At 47.2% G+C, this 18,096-nt stretch overlaps 1 protein-coding gene across 5 annotated transcripts in view; it reads right to left on the bottom strand.

Moving 5' to 3' along the window:
• The window catches only part of Pcf11 (Pcf11 cleavage and polyadenylation factor subunit), a 98,858-nt gene that overhangs the window by 36,136 nt on the left and 44,626 nt on the right, over positions 1-18,096 (bottom strand). For 4 of the 5 annotated variants that reach the window (XM_050182594.2, XM_050182595.2, XM_055073447.1 and 1 more), the window contains 3 exons: positions 15,795-16,325; positions 14,006-14,151; positions 9,894-10,034 (listed from right to left, as the gene is read on the bottom strand). In XM_050182594.2, coding sequence (XP_050038551.1) covers positions 9,894-10,034; positions 14,006-14,151; positions 15,795-16,325 — 818 coding nt within the window. The remainder of the gene's footprint in view (positions 1-9,893; positions 10,035-14,005; positions 14,152-15,794; positions 16,326-18,096) is intronic. The other variant, XM_050182597.2, reaches the window with a different exon arrangement.

The following is an 18,096-nucleotide window of genomic DNA, read 5'->3' as shown; positions in this document are numbered from 1 at the left end:
GAGATACAGGGCACAATTTTGTATCAATGCCTTCCGCTCGATTCTAAGCCACTTCTATTATTTACCTTTGATGGCTGGCTGATCCTGTTGATTACCACATTACCACAGCTGCTGCAAGTTTTGTCTGGTTTCTATAGGCTATAGACATAATCACCTACGTCACATGGTGGGCTTACTTTTGTGTTGTGGGTTTCGCCTCTGAATGTGAAATTAGTATGCTGATCGAGTGTCAAACTCGATTATGAAAACAGTTGCCGACCGGCTTTTTTGAATGTCTCACAAAGATATCCGAATTGTGCACGCAGTCCAAAAATGCGAACTTTAGCAGTAAAATTAATTTTTTGCTTTTTACAATGCCAGTGGTAGGAAAAATTTACTTAATTATGCCCTATGCTTTGCTTCACTGATACAGTTGAACCCATTTACAGTCGAACCTCGATATATCGAACAGCGCGGTGATCGCAAAATAGTTCGATATAGCCGGAATTCGATATATAAAATCACGTAGAAAACGCGTCAAAAACTAGCGCAAATCAATCAATGAACCAATCGTGGCGCAATAGATACTCACATGAAGCTTCAAACAAAGTATTTATTTTGTTCGCTGAAAGTACTGAAGCAGCGTAGCCTGCTTCATATTGGCAACCGCGTGCTTGACCACGGCGTCCTCAACATAGTCCAAACGGTTCACAAGGGACAGTCCAGTGCCTTCTATTGCGCCGCAGTAGCGGCGTACAACGGCCAAAGCAGCTACAGCCTCAGTTGCAGTTGGGAGCGGGGCAACATCAGCGCTTGCTGGATCAGCCTCGGCAGCGTCTTCGTTTGGCCGCTCAGCAGTCACTTCTGCCACGATATCCACGTCTGTTCATAGGTGCGCGCGTGATCGAGGCGGCCGTGCTGGCTCCAAGCCGCCGCGTGTGTACGCCGCTACGTTCAAATGGCGCCCTCGGCGCAACCGATGTGGGCAGCTGTCGTACGCAGCAGTCTGGTACGCCGATCGCGCCGCCGCTATCTTCGAGAGTGTTGCGGGAAAGCTCGCCTCCTGTCAACAGAGCGCACTTGGTCTGGGGCGGCGGAGTTCGATATATCCATTTTACATCCGGCCCCGTTCGAAATAAAGAATTAAAAATGCATGCGATTTTCCATGTGAAATAGAAATTGTTCGATATACGCAATAATTCGATATATCCGTGTTCGATATATCGAGGTTTGACTGTATAACAAACTCGACAGATCCACAAAAAAAAAAAAAAAAAAAAAGTGAATTCTGGGGTAACCACAATTTGATCATGAGTCGTGCCGTAGTGGGGAACTCCGGATGAATTCTGACTACCAGGGGATCTTTAACGTGACCCCAATGCATGGGACACGGACATTTTTCTATTTCACCTCCACTGAAATGCAGCCGCCACAGCCAGGATTTGATGCTGAACCCTTGGGCTTAGCAGCACAACACCAAAGTCACAAAGCCACCATGACGGGTAGTTCCGCGAGAAGTGGTTGTTATATTAGTATTTCATTACATATGGACCCGCCCTTAATATCACTCAACAATTAACCGTAGTGAAACTGGCGTCAGCAGTTACAATTTGGCAGCACATTGGTCCAAAAACAAGTCATTTTTGTTCCTAGTGCATTCCCACATTTAGCTTCAAATTTCCATTAGAAACACCCATCTAAAGAACTCATTCAAAATGGCCTCCGCATCCGACTGCCTGCCACTTCAAAACTGCAAGCCCAGCCACCATTTTTATTCGAGAGCTTGTGATATATTTTACTACCAGCGGGACATGACTGTATTCTGCACAAGAAAGTGAAGCAGTAGTCCAGTTGGCTGGAAGCGTAAACTTCGGGAAACTACTGTGGCATGCTGCCATTCTGCGAAGGTATCAGACATCATGGTCTCGGCATTACGACTGCACGTCAGCCACACAAGACCCATAAAATTACGTTATCTACGTCACTTCAGGTGAAGAAAATGCAAGGTTCGAAAGGTAAAACGTCACTGCGAGCCTTTATCAGCAATCAGCAATGTGTAAACGAAGTGCCACCAAACCACGATCTCCTGAAAACGGCATAGTAACCACCGATCTTTTGCAACATTGTACAGTGGCAGCGCATGGTGCAGTCCAGTGCAGTCTGGTGCAGTGTTCTCGCCAACTTGCGACATGTGAATATCGGCAGTACCGACATGGATGCTTGAGCGGCCATTGATCCCATGGTGAATGGACATAGATAGTTGTTTAGGCTTAATGCACGTGGTGCCACGGACAATTATGCAGAAATGAGTCAATGTCGTGGCATCCAATACCCACCGGCGCATACGCCAGTGCACACTTTGCACCATGCAGTTTATGATGTCTCCTCCCTGCAGACATGCCTTGAAAGTGAGTAACCTTCTACGCGGCTTCCGAAATTTGCACACGGCAGTCGCTTGCTCACTTATCTCGAAGGCTGTATCATCGTCGCAGTTGAACTGGAGCGGGGCATGCGCTGCCATGTGCCCAGTATGGTCGTGCTTCTGTGCTTTGATACTTTGTGTAGACCCTCTTTTTACCTTAAGCGTGCTAAAAGCATTCATTGTAATAGTACGGCAATTTAAAAAGCGTTCATTATATCTGGCAGCAGTTTCAATAGGCAAGGTCGGAACATTGTAAATGCACTGAAATGCGGTGTCCATACCATATTCACTCTAATCTAACGAGCACTTTTTTCCAATAAAATGGGTCCGAAAATTGCATGCATGCGTTAGAATCGAGTACGACCTTAAATCTGCGTTACATCGCCATCGTCATTTCAAAATGGATGCCTCATACGCGTTTCGAGCCTAGCTGCAGTACTTGTGCTTAGGCAATGCTTCCTTTGGCTTAGGTTAGTGCACCGTCCGTCTTCCCATTTTCTGCGTTTGCTCTATCAGCATGGAAGTGCGGACTGCAAAGACATACAGAGTTCATCACGATGCCGCAATTAAAGGAAAGCAATCATGTGTGGAGAGATGGATAGAAATGGGGCCGTATCACGGGTGTTCGGAGTTCCCGAAACTTGCATGCGGAACTGGCGCAAACACTGGAGGCGTTCCACGCTGGCGGCCACTACGTACAGCGCAGCCGTGCGGCCCCTATCTTGAAAGCAATCTGCGATGGAGACAAGAGTCTATGCATCTAGGCACACCGGGCTGTGTTCTCATCGCTTAGTTCGCGTTGAAGCGAGAGGCCGCACAAAGGTCAGTTCCCTCGCTCCTGCTACCGCACTTCCTCACTCCAGCGTTTTGATAAAGAGTTTCCGCAGTCATTGAGTGAGACGTGTTCATGTTTGCTTGTGCGCACATGACACCATGCTTGTTAAAGTTAATTTAGTTAGTAAGCGAATGTTTAAAAGTTTATACGGCCGTTAAAACTACTACAGTAAAAGCTCGTTAATTCGAACCGCAAGGGGAAGCCGCTTCAGTTCGAATTAACGAAAGTTCGAACTAACGAAAGTGAAGGAGAGCAACAGTACACTGCGATTTGGAAGCAGTAGGGCGTGTCAGAAATTTGGCGTGTTAGAAAGTGATGGCGTGTGCCGCGGGTACACGCCATCTTCAAGTCGAAGCTCTGGGTCCGACTGTGCCACACCACCGATGTCCACCGAAACGAACGTTAGCCGAGGCTTAACACCATCACAATGAATCGCGACGGCCGATACCTTCCGAGCTGAAAACAGAGGTGCGCAACCGACGAAGACTGCAGAGACAAACACGCTGAACATGTGAAGGTGGCGAAGGCCCTGATTCGTTGGTTCTTGATTGCAAGCGCAGCTGCGACGTACTTGATTCGCTGTGTTTTGGCGCTTGCCGTGCCATCTCCGCACAGCATTAGCAGCTGTACAAGATTTGCAAAGCCTCCGAGATTCGCAACGGGCAAGAAGTCTCGGAGGTTACGTAGAACGGAGAGGCGGCAGCCGCCGCTGCCTTCTGGCTGACCCCGCGTCGGTTAGATTTTTTCCGATTTTGCCTTCTCTCACCATTCTCTCCGTTTCGGAGGCAATACAGCCTTGTGTGTAGGCAGTAGGCGCGTTTCTCTGGCCGTGTGCCAGGCGAGCGTAGTTCGAATTATCCGTGAGGGAACCTACTCGCGTTCGAATTAACGGACTTCTTTATACATAGACTTCTGTGGAGCTTGGCCGGACCAAATCGTACAGTTCGAATTATCCATAAATTCGAATTATTGAAGTTCGAATTAACGAGCTTTCACTGTATCGTTACTTTTCGTATAGTAGCTGTCTACTAATTTGCTATCGTAATCGATGCTTCGCCTTTTGGGCAAAACTGCGACTTTATTTATCGCAACTTTAGTGCAATGGGAGTAAATCTTTTTTTTCCAAATGAGAGAAAGTTGTATATCTGTATGAAAGAATGAAGTGTGCGCTACTGCAAAGGACTTTTGTTTTTATAGGTCACGGCAAACAGCTGCACGTTACAATCGAGGGGTTTTATTTTTTCTGTTTTCTTTTGGTCACGGAAAACGGCTGCACATTAAAATTGAGGGCACATTAGAATCGAGTAAATACAGCAATTTGGTTCCAGTGTATATGCATGCAACTTTTGACTGCGATGCAGTCAGATTAGAATATGATGCGTAAATTCAGTTTGGAGCTTTATGTCTACATGTGAGTTTTTGCCATTTGGTCCAGTAAGCACAAAAACAAATGTCACAATAGCACTCATGGCAGTTGCCGGCATGTCGCCCATAGACTCAATCTTGGCTCCCGGCCACCAGTCTAGCCCATGATCTCGCACGTCATCATGAAATGGCTTACTGGTCCAAACATATTGAGGGCCACCTTGCTTGCAATGACTTGCTGACCACTACCACGTTGACTGGCAGCGAATTTTCATCACAGTCGTATGATGCAGGTAGGCCTAATCGGCGGCGCTTCGTCAGTGTCCAGCGGCAAAAGTTGCAGTTTGGTGCAGAGTCAACCAAAACATTAGTAGTTGCTGCACATCACTCTTAAAGTCATGAAATTGCCTCACCAGCATAAGTGGGGGATAGGCAACAAATTGAATAGCAAAAAAAATTGTTCACGGCCGCCATGTCTGCAACATTGTGCGCATTATGTTAGAAAAACCCATAGAGACACCATACAGCGCCCAAAACTTCAGTCATTGTTTTACATGGTCATGCAGAAGAGAAGTGCGGGGTCTGGCTTGACACAAGCGCAGCTGCTCGCTGCTACTTGAAAAGCAACGCTGTCTTATTGCCTAAGCAACCCACACGTGGCAGGGTGAAAGGTATTGAATATAAACAGCCCACGGAAGAAAGACTTCACTGTAAAGACTTGAATTGGTTCACTGTACAGCTAAAGCAGCCATGCCATGCTGCTTTCGATCAATTGTGCAGAGAAACTGCGCTTGAGGACTTATATCCGTTTTCAAAAGCCAGAGCATCCCTTTTGCCGTAGGGTGGGTGCAGATTTCTCATATTTCACTGAAATGTAGCAGGATGAAACAGGGTTCGCATCTCAGTGCAGTTCAAGACAATTAGCACAGCAGTAGCATCACAGCACACTGCGATAAGGTGATGTGCACTGTGCCAAGAATGCCATCACTTGTAGATGCTGGTGCATCTTGTGCTCGTCGCACAAAATTGAAGGTATTCCAGAGAGTGACAATCCAAGAATAAGGCACACTTTTCTTGACCATTTGTAGTATAAATTTGCGTATTTTCAGCTGAATCTGTTATTTCAGACCTGCGTTCATTCACTTTTTGACGGTCCCTGTCGAGTGTGAATTGCCGATTGCCGATTAGCTAATGCATAGCTTAGTGAAAGAGGTAAAATGAGGTTCGCATGTGTAAGTTGTGGTCTCCGCCTATATAGCGGTGCTCCGCCGGGAGTCACCTAGACCACCGCGCGGGTCCGAGGATCCGAGCCCCTCAGGGGGACGATCAGCTCAGCCGCGTGTGTAGCGTGTGCCCGAAGCGGACGCTCGTTCGGTCTCCTATGGGAGCGAGACAGAGCGCCGCAAGGAGAAGGCCCAGAGTACAAGGAAGGCGTTTATTGTACGACCACCTTGGCGTTCAGGATATCCGTATACACCCGTTTCGGCGCGGGACTCATGAGCCGAAGCTCCCGCAAGTCAAGGGGTGACACTCAGCTATCTCAAAACGCGGTAGCACGCCACTATACGGGAGGATGGCTCCCAACGACCGTGCTACCAGGGCAACGTTCTTTCAGCTCGGGGTAGCCTCCGAGGGCGACTCGGCGCAGTACGACCGCGCACGTCAAGTGAGCCGCGTCTCTTCGGCGTAGCCTTCAGAACAGGAGCAGCGAATAGGTACGCAACCGCCTCGGGTCGAGGACCTTCGGCGAGACCGGCCAACCAAAGGGATGACCGGGAGAATGGAAAGTCAGTACGCACCGTTTCGCTGTCCGAGAGCTTCTCCCCGCGTTGCCGCTCCCCTGTCGACTTGAGTCGCCAGGAGAGAGGGAACGCGGGTTCCCACCCAAACAGACCAATCGGGTGAGCCCCTGGACCGTTCGGGGGCGGACAGCAGCAAGTGTTTTACGGTCCCGCTGCCGTACGGTGCCCTCGGAGGAACGAGAGAGAGGGAAAGCGATGGACCGCGCGCGCGAAGTTCGAAAGCGACCTCACCGCGCTGCGGCTCCTATGCCCAAAACGTGCTGCGCTATGGCGCTGCAACGAAATGGGCTACGCAGTCCCCACAAAGTGCAAATCGTAAAGTATACTGGTTGCAGACTTTTTAGAAGTGTTTTAAAAAAGAGAAGTTTGAAAATATACCATTAAAGAAATGAAGCAAGATAAGGCCCCTTTTGGCCAGAATAATAAAGCACTTAAAGGGCCCCTCACCAGGCCACACAGCAAAGTTCGATTATACCGTATTTACCCGCGTATAACCCGCCCCTGCGTATAACCCGCACCCCTAACTTTGAACTCGGCGGAAAAAAAAAAAAAAAACTCGCGTATAACCCGCACGTTTACCTGAAAAAAAAAAATGAGCGCTAGAAAGATGCAACTGAAAGATGCAACTCACACTCAGTGATCATTTCGTTTTCAGAACATTTATTCAAACGACCGCCACCACGTCACTGGTTATCCGATTCTTAATCGTCGCCGCTCTCACTACTGCCATCCGAGGCTTCATCGCCACTCTCAAAGACGTAGTCGTCCTCGGAACCATCCAAACTATTACTGATCGCACATTTTTTAAAGCTTTTGCGCACCAAATCGGCCGGTATCGCTTTCCACGCATCCACGATCCACTGGCACAGCAATGGAATATCAGGCCTTCGCACGCGTCCCGTCGGTGTGAGGGTGTAAATGCCGTCGGCCATCCACTGGGCATACAGCCGCTTCACGTGTGCCTTGAACGGCTTGTTCAGGCACACGTCGAGTGGCTGTAGCATGGACGTCATGCCGCCAGGTATTATGACGAGGTCGGTGCTGGTCTCGGCAAGGCGAGCCTTCACCGCATCAGTGCAGTGGCCTCTGAAGGAATCTAGTACGAGCATCGACCGGCGTGCCAGCAAGGCACCTGGTCTTCGCTCCCAGATTACTCGAAGCCAGTCACCGACTAGGCCACTGTTCATCCACGAATTTTCTTCCGCACGCACAACGATTCCTGGGGGCAGTGGAATGCTAGGTAGCGTCTTGCGTTTGAAAATGACATACGGGCGCAGTTTCGTGCCGTCAGCCAAAGCGCATAGCATGACTGTGCAGCGCAGCTTGGCATTTCCGCCGGTCAGCACGCTGACTGATTTGGAGCCCTTTTTTTCCATGGTCGTGTCCATCGGCATCTCAAAGTACACAGGTGTTTGGTCAGCATTTCCCACCTGAGACAGCAAATAGCTGTGCTCCTTCCGAAGTGCGATCACATATCGTTGAAAGTTCAACAACTTTTCCTCGTAGGCTTCAGGAAGCCGCTGGCACATGGTTGTTCGCCGCCGCATAGAAAATCCATGCCTTCGCATGAAGCGCTGAAGCCATCCACGGCTTGCACGAAACTCACGTGGAATGTTCAATTCCCGGGCCAACTTCAGGGCTTCCATTTGCGCCATCTCAGTCGAAACAGCGTGGCCACGACTTCTCTGCTCCTCAATGAACTTCGCAAGCTGCGTCTCGAGGTGGGGGTACGCGCCAGTCTTCGGACCCCGAAACGCTCGCCTGTCCCGGTTCGTTGCTTCGAGACTCTCTTTTTTCTTCCTCCAGTCGCGAATGCACGACTCGTCGACGTCATGCTGTCTTGCAGCAGCTCTGTTGCCGATTTCTTCGGCAGCGGCTATAATCTTTAGCTTCTCTTTCGCTGTGAAACACTGCCGTCGAGTCGCACTCATGATGCCAAAACAAAGCAGGCAAACAGTGCAAACTGGGGTAAGTACACTAAACAGCGCCTAACGCGAGGCTCAACAATGCTGGCCTTTCGTTGGCCCTTCATCGGCTTGACAAGCGTCGATGACGATGGGGATGGCGGACTACACGGGGAGGCCGCCGCACATTGCGGTGAAGCCGACCCCCCCCCCCCCCCCTCCCAAGGAAAAAATTCGCAGATAACCCGCACCCCCACTTTTTAAACGCGTTTTTTCACATTTTGGTGCGGGTTATACGCGAATAAATACGGTACGCTGGAAGTTATGTGCCCTCTAGGAAGCGTACTACCGCAAAAATTTTTCAAATTGGTTCATTAATAGCAGAGATAGAAATATTTCAGTGCTGTGAACCCGTGATTTCAGGAGGTGAGTGTTATGGCCAACATAGACAGTCTCTCCACTTGCCCCCGTCTAACCTCTGCAAGCGAAATTCCTTCCCTGCGTTCTCCCATACCAGAGCTGGAGGATCACGTGACGTATACATCACGGGTCCTGTTGTTGTTGTTGTTGTTGTTGTTGTTTTTTTCATCTTTCTTTCATTTTTTTACCTCTTTTTTTTCTGTGCGGCACACTTCCGCTGACGGTCGCACGTGCAAGCTGTTGCATTTGTCTCGTTTCGCACAGTGCACGATTTTGCATGCTGTGCACAAGGACACCTGATTAGTGGTAAGGTCAGTGTTACACGAACACTGACGCAGATGCAAGCAGATCATAGAACATGATTGTGCATGCAACTGCACGATGTGGGAACAAGCAGACACAACAAGAGTACATCTGCCTTGCTGTGGTGAAGAGTAAAACAAAAGCCTGCAGAGGTTCGGTTTGTGTATTTTTTGTCTCTTGAAGCAACAGATTACACAAATAACAGATTAGTACTTGAGTAATTCTCGAAGTGTCACGTGTCCCTAGGGGCGACGTCACAACATAAGCATGTACGTAGGCGCACTTGGTGATAAACATCATAACCATGTCTTTTGAGTGTGGCGCTTGCGAGGTAAAGGGCAAAAAGTGTTTCGTTTGAAATTTCAGCTCTTTCCACGGCATGTAGCGATGTATTTCTTAGTAGACAGAATCGTGAGCACACATTTTATGCGCTTCGCTTGTCAGCTCAAAATGGCCGGACCTGGTGAGGGGCCCTTTAAGGGGTTCAACATGCTCAATATCAAAATGAGGGATTACTGAATTACATGATCAATTTCTGTATTTATTCTATATCTTTGTATTTCTTTTATGCAAATGCAATAAGGTATTGCTTAGTGTACTACTGTATTTCCTTGCTTTGTGTTATGAATTTGTGAATGTAGAGTAGCTGTTTTCATTGCAGTTTTAGCTCTCATTACTAGTTATTGTTTTGCATCCGTCTGCTCAAATTTCAGTTCTTTAATATGCATAGCACGAGCGGTCCCATTACAGTGGCTTCGCTTAGGTACTTTCTCTATTTAAGTTTCTCTAGTGTACTTTCACCACATATGGACAATAAAATAAACCCTCACTTCAGTGCAAAACATTCCCCAAACGCTGCTTACCCGACGTGATGAGGATGCATCGGAGGCTGAGGAAAGTCCTCCCTGAAGTAAGAGGGGTACTCCTTGCCACCAAAGCCTGGCTGATTGCCCCTCCTACCTGGGCCCACTCCTGGCATGCCACGACCTGCCATGAAATCGTTCCTGGACAAACGAGGCCAAGCTCTTTTGTGAAACACAACTTCTCTTGACAAAAGACTTACATAAAGCACTTTACACCAAGAGGGTCACACTATCATAGTACAGTGTACACAAAACTCATTAGGAAAAGAGCCTCACAACAGTAAGGTCATTTGCATGGGCATTTAAACTTGCATCCATTGTCAGTGCATGCATTCCCTTCAAAAGTCCACAAGTCCCATAAAGAGATAAACAGTGGCTGACAAGCAATGCCACAAGCTGCCACCGATGTTTTGACAAGGGGACTTGTCGTACTGATGATGAGTGCCCTTGTCAACACATTCGCTTACTGCTGTTTATCACTTAAGATCTCCTTCTTTCTGTGAACTTGTCTTACAGGCCAACCACAATGAAACTTCACATGGGCTAAATTAACTACAAATGCTGAGCATATACTCTCAAAGTAATCTTGGTAAAACCACAGGGCTGGAAACTGCCTAATTTTGTTATTAGCAGCTATTAAATAGCACCTATGCAGACGACGCGTGCATCTGGCGACAAAGTGGTAGCGATTCGGATATGGCGAACATTGAAGAACCGTATACAAATGTTGATCTTTTAGTTGCACCATGTTGAACCTAGGCAGCCAGGCACATTGCTTACTCATGATTTGCGAGTTGACGGGAGTGTCTGCATGCATTCCCCTTTTACGCATGTGTTTAAAGCTGTTGCAAGAATGCCGATACATTGTGTGGCCATTGGGTGCTCAAATACGTACTCGAACACGAGCAATGGCTGTGCAGTACACAACGCTGAGTAGAGTAAGGCCAAACACGTTTCCTGTCCGAGCTTTCAGAGTGAATTTAAAGCGTGGAGCGGAGCGTAGCAGGCAAGTGCGACGCGGACCAGCCAACCGCACAAAGCATGTAAACTGCAGTTGACGAAGCTGCACAAGATACATTCTAACAGCACAGTCACTTAACCATCAAGATCTGCTTTGCAAATGCTTTCTCGAGTTGACTATAAGTACTACATGCTGCGACGGCGCACGAAAACCAAAGGTAACATTCAAAGGCAAGTTGTACTAAAGGGTGATATTATCGCGCAATCATTTCTGGTAGTGCATCATCTTGATTTCGTGTGACACTACATCGGACATGTCAAAACAGACAAACGAAATCCTTTCTGGCACAGCGCCAGCATGCTGCATTTGTCACGAAGGAGAACGCGATGCGGTGGCCAGTGGTGCAGATGCGTAGAACACGACTTCTACACATCTGGCCAGTGGCCAGATGTGTAGAGGCCATGCAGGAATGCAATGCTGCCAGAGCGAATTAAGCGAAGCTTTATCACAGCCACAGTCCTGCCTGTCTGGGCGCAAGTTTGCGCACGCTTAGCACCGAGTCCCTGTAGCCCGCCCATGCCAAGCCTCAGCTACTTATCATCCTTTACTACAGGTGACGATAGTTGTCTGACTGGTCAACTAGTCCAGCACCTCCAGCGTGCCAGACAGCGGCCGGTGAAGTCGGATACACCGTGCCGGAGACTCGAAGATAGCCAAAATTTTACGCTGCACTTTCAATGTGACCAGCAGCAGCGCAGCGATAAATTGTTGCCGCAGCACTAGCGGACAAGTGCACGGCGAGCAAGAATTCTTTGTTTGTCAAAGGCGCAAACACAACACGCTCGCTTCTCTGAACCCGAACAGCATGCTGCTGGTCAACCAACCTAGTGCGTAATGCACCCTGTTCCAGCTGCTCCAGCGTGCAATAGGACATGCTTTATTCCTGCAGCAGCCACACTAGACTGTACAGCATCTAATTTTCACCGACTTAGCGTCACTGCACCCGCATGAATTGCGTCCAAGCCGGACTATACCACACGTTTAGCTTGGCCAGCCCAATGCACTCTTCTTGAAGCAGAGTCAAAATGTATCGAGGCCCTGCTGTTGAACATGAGAACCAGATAGAGAAAACCGGCTGGACTCTGAGAATACTTCACATTAAAAGAACATCGCAGGTGTGCAACGGCGTTGTCACAGCACATGAAGCTGCCAGCAAAGTATACTAACTCAGTGGCTAGCAGACGTACGGGACCTGTTCGCTGATATACCGGAACAGAATACAGTAGAACCTCCTCCACACGTTTTGAAAATAAAAACCGCGAGAAAAGATTTACAAACTAGGAAAACATACCATCCGAAATAAAAAAATTTGACAGACTCAGCTATTGTTGACATCTACATAATGCGAAGCGTCACGCGAATCGTTACAACACGAGACACCCACACGCTTAGTGCTGATGGTGCTCCGGCGGCCAGAGACGCATTTTGTTGTTTTTCTATTGCGTGGTGTTTTAAGAGGGCGACCAGAAACCGAAATGAAATCAAGCTGGTGGGCCACGACGGATGCCACCGAAGCAAAACGTGATGCCCACATCGCGCTGCCTGCAGCAGAAAACGGCGGCGCGTTTGGATTATGGGGTACTATAAGCGTGCAGTACACAACCGATGGCACTACACATCACGAACTGTAAAACAGATAGGTGAACATGCTTATCGCAATAGATTTGGCGGCGATAGCTGTGAATGCGGCGTGCGACAACCTGGCCGAATTTTTTCGGGTACCGAAATAAGAAACTGTACACATCGCCGTTTTCATGTGAGATGGGCGGTTACATACTGTTCACAATTGCATGCGCCTCGCGCTTTTTCTTGTTCACATGAGCTCTAGCAGCCGGAAAATGCATATGGTCGCAGTCTGCAGCAGGGAAAGATGTCGCATTTCCAATATTGCCTATTAAAGGCGTGTGCTACACCTCCGACAGCCCCATGCACTATGAAAAGATAGGCGAACATGCTTATCGCAATAGGATTGACAGTGATAGCTGTGAATTCCGCGTGCGAGGACCTAGGAGAAGATTTGCTGGTACCAAAATGAGAAACTGAGTGCGTGCCGGTGTTTTCATGCAAGATGGGTGAACGAGTATTGCGGTGAAGCTGCCGCAGTGGGCAGCTATATACTGTTCTCAATCGCACGCGCCTCCCGCATTTTCTTGTTTACATGGGATGTAGCGGCCGGAAAACATATGATATGATCGCAGTTTGGCGACGCACTGAACATTGGTGCCAAAAATTATGTGTTCCGGGAATGTATAAACTGGTAAAACATGGGCATAACTCTATTGGATCACTTTTTGCATTCTCGTTTGTGAACGTTGGCGCCAGGAAAACATACGTAACGGGAACGTATCAACGAAGTTCTGTTGTACAGGTAAAAGCCATAGCCTCCTCTCCAGGAGGCCTAAGAAAGCAATCATTACCGGTTCTCCACATCTCTTCACTGTATGCCCCTTCCGCCAGGCGATAATAGTGGTTTTTTTTTTTTTTTGGTATGAAAAACATATATATTTACAAGCTCTTTGTGATGCACTGACCTGTATTTCACACGTAAAATTTTACACAGAGGCTACTCTATGTCTAAAGTATTTGAAATTGGGCTTTTTATGCAGTTGAAAATTTCGTTGCAGTTGGCTTTTAAGTCTCGTAAGTCTCATAAAGGGGGCTTCTAACCAACAGTGCAGACTGATTAATTAACATATGGCATAGAAGTTTTGAAGAAATGCAAGAGAAAGCTTTAGCTGATCTGATCAGAGTTGGCCCTCAAGCTAAAGCATCCTCTCAAGACCACTCAAAAGCATATGAAATCAATTTTTATGTGTACTCTATTTTCATTTTCCCTGGTTTACATACTGGCACTACATCAAACGTATTGCTTCCGAGGATTAACAAACAAACAGAAGCATTGATGTCAGCAATTGTGTTTTTCTCAGTGTTCATAGATGCGTCTAATGGTGCTGCTACTACAATAACTATAGCCAACCAACTGGCCCACCAGATCTCTTCAGTGAATAATCCAGCCCACTTTTAAATCGCCAGCAATGAACGTGATCAAGAGTGAACTTTGCAGTGATGCACAAGGCACGCAGCATCTCACCCAAAGTTGTTCCACTCTCCAGGCCCTGGGGGCCAAGGCTGACGAATATTTGGATCCTGTTGTGGCTGACCGAGGGGCGGCTGTTGTGTCCAGTTATTACTGGCAGCTGCACGCTCTTCAGCCGCACTGCCATACCTAACCCAGCCCTGCAGAGGTACAAGCAAGTAACTTTCAGCACCAAAAATCTCTATACAAAGCAGAAAAGCCCATCTAAGGTAAGAATCACAGAACCACTGCACATGCCAAATGCTGAAGCAAAAAGGGCAAGAAAGATGGAAACACTAGCTCAGCATCATTAGCAAACGATAGGAGCAGATGGAGTAGCCTGTGTATTAAAAAAAGGAATCCAACACAGGAGGTTTCGTCACTTTGAAAATTACGTTACTTAAGCCTTCTTGAGGAACGGCAGTTATGTGTAAAGGTTGCAACAGTTCTTACTGTTGTTCCACACTATCTCAACGTTCTCCAAAATTTGTGCAGCAGGATCTGTGTGCCTGTCCGCCATCAAAATGCAATCATTAATAGTATTTTCCCCTAGTTCAATAAAGCAAGCACTTGTCAAGTAGCAACCATTGCAACCCTCTTAAATGGGTACTTACACACCGATGAGTCACTATGGCTCCACACTGGCATATGATCTAGAATATGTAATAGCCAATAAACAATCAATGGTGCATGATTCACTCCCATTTTTCAGTGCATGGCATAACTTCATGCACCACTTGTGTTCAAGAATGCAGCTGCTGTTTGTGCAGCCCACTTAGCCTAATAACACGACATTAGGATTTGGACGTATCGATGCCCCACAAATGAAAGCTGGCACATAACAACAAGCTGCAGAACTAACTAAAGGAAAGCTTTAGCCATGCTTTCATTCTCTATGTGATCCAATTCAGACAGCTTGTCTCTTATTATGAATGGCAAAATAGCCACAGCGACAAACCTGGAAATTTTTCTCCGCTAAGCTGTGCAAGCAGCCACTGTATTTGGTCAATGCAAATATTGGTTCCAGACTGAGCAGCTCTCTATATACTGAACAGCTGACATAGTCGCACTTGCGGGCACTAAATATAGCATTGCTCTCAGTGGCCGTATTCTTGGACGATTCCTTCCAGTGATACTTTCACTTCCAAATATTTCACATAACTAGCACTGGATGCGTCAGCTATTCGTTCCTTGCACAATGCCAGGAACACCTGTCGTACATAGACGGTCCAACATTAGCTGTGCAAGACCTCTCAAAAAATGAATGTATCCCTCAAAGTGATCACGCAAAAATACCATCCTAGTACTGCCGTTATAGCACTCAATCTGAAATCAGCGCATAGCAGGTGCCTCTACATTTTGCTCGACAGAGAGAACACAACTAGGCACAATCCCCTTCCCCAACAAAGGCACTGTGCCCTCTCCATTTAAACATGAACAACTATCAATGCTAAGTTGCACATCAAGCAATCTAATGCTAATTTTCAAAGACTCAGACATTACACGAATTCCGGCATACCTTTAAGTCTTTGTTAGTTCCGCAAGATAACAGTATCTTGTTGCAAAATGCCCAGGTGTGTGTTGTTAACACTAAAGCAACTATCTTGCTGCAGCAGTGCAGCTGAATTTACCAGGAACCACAAATGCACCATGTTGCAGCCCACACAAAGATGCATTTAATTTCAGTACATGGCAATCTAGTGACAGTCGCACTGACTATGGCTTCCAAAAGCCAGCATGCTTGAAGCACGCCTTCATCCTGCACCAAGCAACAGAACAGTGGGCGAAGGGGCAGATGACTTACGCCACTCTCTTTGCTCTGCTGAAAACTGCCTTCGGGCGGCTGCTGAGGCCGTGACTGCCCCCAACCACCCCCTGCCTGTTGTGGACTATTCCACGATGCACTACTTTCATCGATGTCACCCCGTTTCCTGAGGTCCACGTCTTTTGCTGCTTCAGCTGTAGGCAGTCGCATATCGACGTCCATACTGTTTTCACTCTCGGTAGCTGGAGGCTTCACTTCAGGCGGGAGGGTGCGCAAGTCCGAATCGGTATCGGCCAGCTTTTCGGGATGTAGGTTGAGGGCGCGGAGTATGTGCTCCGATGGTCGTTTCTCAATGTCCACGGTTGGAGGTGGTGGTTCTAGCCTGATCACATGCACCTCACCATCGGCTGTTTTGATCGCAATTGGACTGTTGTCGAACTGTGCACTATATGGGACACCGTCCAGGAAGATTTCCCGCAGTGGTGCTCCAAACTTGATTGTGCGCTTCTTTCCAGTCCGTTTTGAAACAAATTCATGTGCTATGCCATCAAATAGCAAACTGACAGGTTCCTGGTGAGAGACAAAGAGAAAACAATTTTGAAGTGAGAACATATCAACACGGCCATCCTCTAAATTATGCTCATTCTCTAAATACATGCATAACACATTAAACTAACTAAAACTGCAGCTGAGAAGGATTGAGTAGTCATAACAAAGGAGTTGCTACAAAAAGAGGTTCATTTTGTTCAGGGTGAGGGGTTTTACCTTTGGTTCAACCAGGGATGCTAGCCACATTTATAATGAAAAGTAACACCCATTTTACAAATATCAGCAGTGATTTTACGTACTCGGTGCAAAGTGGGAGACAATATTACTAAGCTTGCCACCTCCTTCCGATGTCACCAGCTACAGCAGAACCTCAATAACTTCAATACCTCAATGATTCACAGCCGCGAATAATTCAAAAATCTCCACTGTCAGTTCATTTATAATGTGAATTACAGTGATTAACTGAACAGTCATTATACCTCGACATGAACAGCATGTTGCAGGGCATATCTGCAAAAGACATGAATCTCGGAGACCAGTAGTGAGTCACTAAGTCCAAGACACCACAGGTTGGAAACCTGAAATAACATGGAAACCCTCTTTCCTGTACAGTAAAACCTTGTTCATTTGGTTTTCACGGGACTGAAAAATAGTTGTCCAAGTTAACCGAATGTCAAATTATCAAGGAAATCAAGAAAAACAAATGCTTACTATGTTAGCACAGATTTATTTACTGAATGAATTAGCAAATCCTGTTTTTATTGCGCACAAAAGCAGTGCGGGAGCTGCAATTCTTGTCATCTCAAGACTGATTTGCACTCACAGCGACTAAGGCCATGAGACTTCCTTCGCAGTACAGCCATGGCGCAAGTCTTTATCCGAGATATGCTTTTCACTCATGTGCACATCCCAATTATTAAAGCAAAAGCATTATATGCCCTATTACATAAAAATCCAATGGCGGCATCGGTGGCGCCACTGGTGCCACTGAGCGATGGTACCAAAAATGGTCGATGGCGCAGAGATTAAAAACACGTCAAAAACGCTCAGATTGACGTCAAATTTCTCAGGGAGGTTCCTGTAAACAAAGTAAATCAATGGCTTTGAAAAGAAAATTTGCTAATTTTTTGTCTGGATGGAAATGGAACCTGGGCCCCCGAGGTGCGAGACGAGCACGCTTCACTGACGCCATGGTGGCTCCACCGATCTGGTTGACTAAAGGTGTGCCTAGTACATACGTCATTACACATGTCACGTCGAAAGGTGTGGCCTAGTGCATGTGTCATTGGGCACCACGTGACGGCGCAGTCAATGGGGAGGAGGGGGCACCACGCCATGAGTGTATAAAATTAGTGTATAAAATAAAAGGCATTAGTGTCCAATTGAACGCCACGGAGCGGTCTTCCGAGTTACGAGTTCCTCGCAAGCAAGTGAGCACGTCGAGGTGCTTGGCATGTTTTAATTTGGCCTTATTGAGGCAAAGTTAAAATGCAGGCAAGAGCTTTTGCAGACAAGGAATGCGTGGAAAAAACATTTCACCAATTAGACTATAATGCTTTCGCATTCCCACACGTAAGCAGTCACTTTTAAGTGTCTCTAATGAATTTTTTTTTCATCAGAGCTGGTTGACAACAAATCCGTCTATCACGATATAGCTGGCTCTCTTCATCTTCGACAGCTTCCGCCATGTTTGTGACATTGCGCACACAGCTGCACATTGCACAGAGTCAAAACAAAACTACTATTTGCTGTCACCACTGTGGTCAGGATCAAAGTGATCATGGACGAAGAC

Source organism: Dermacentor andersoni, chromosome 4 (assembly GCF_023375885.2).
Source record: "Dermacentor andersoni chromosome 4, qqDerAnde1_hic_scaffold, whole genome shotgun sequence".
NCBI lineage: Eukaryota > Metazoa > Arthropoda > Arachnida > Ixodida > Ixodidae > Dermacentor > Dermacentor andersoni.
This window is presented reverse-complemented; position numbering and strand designations above follow the sequence as displayed.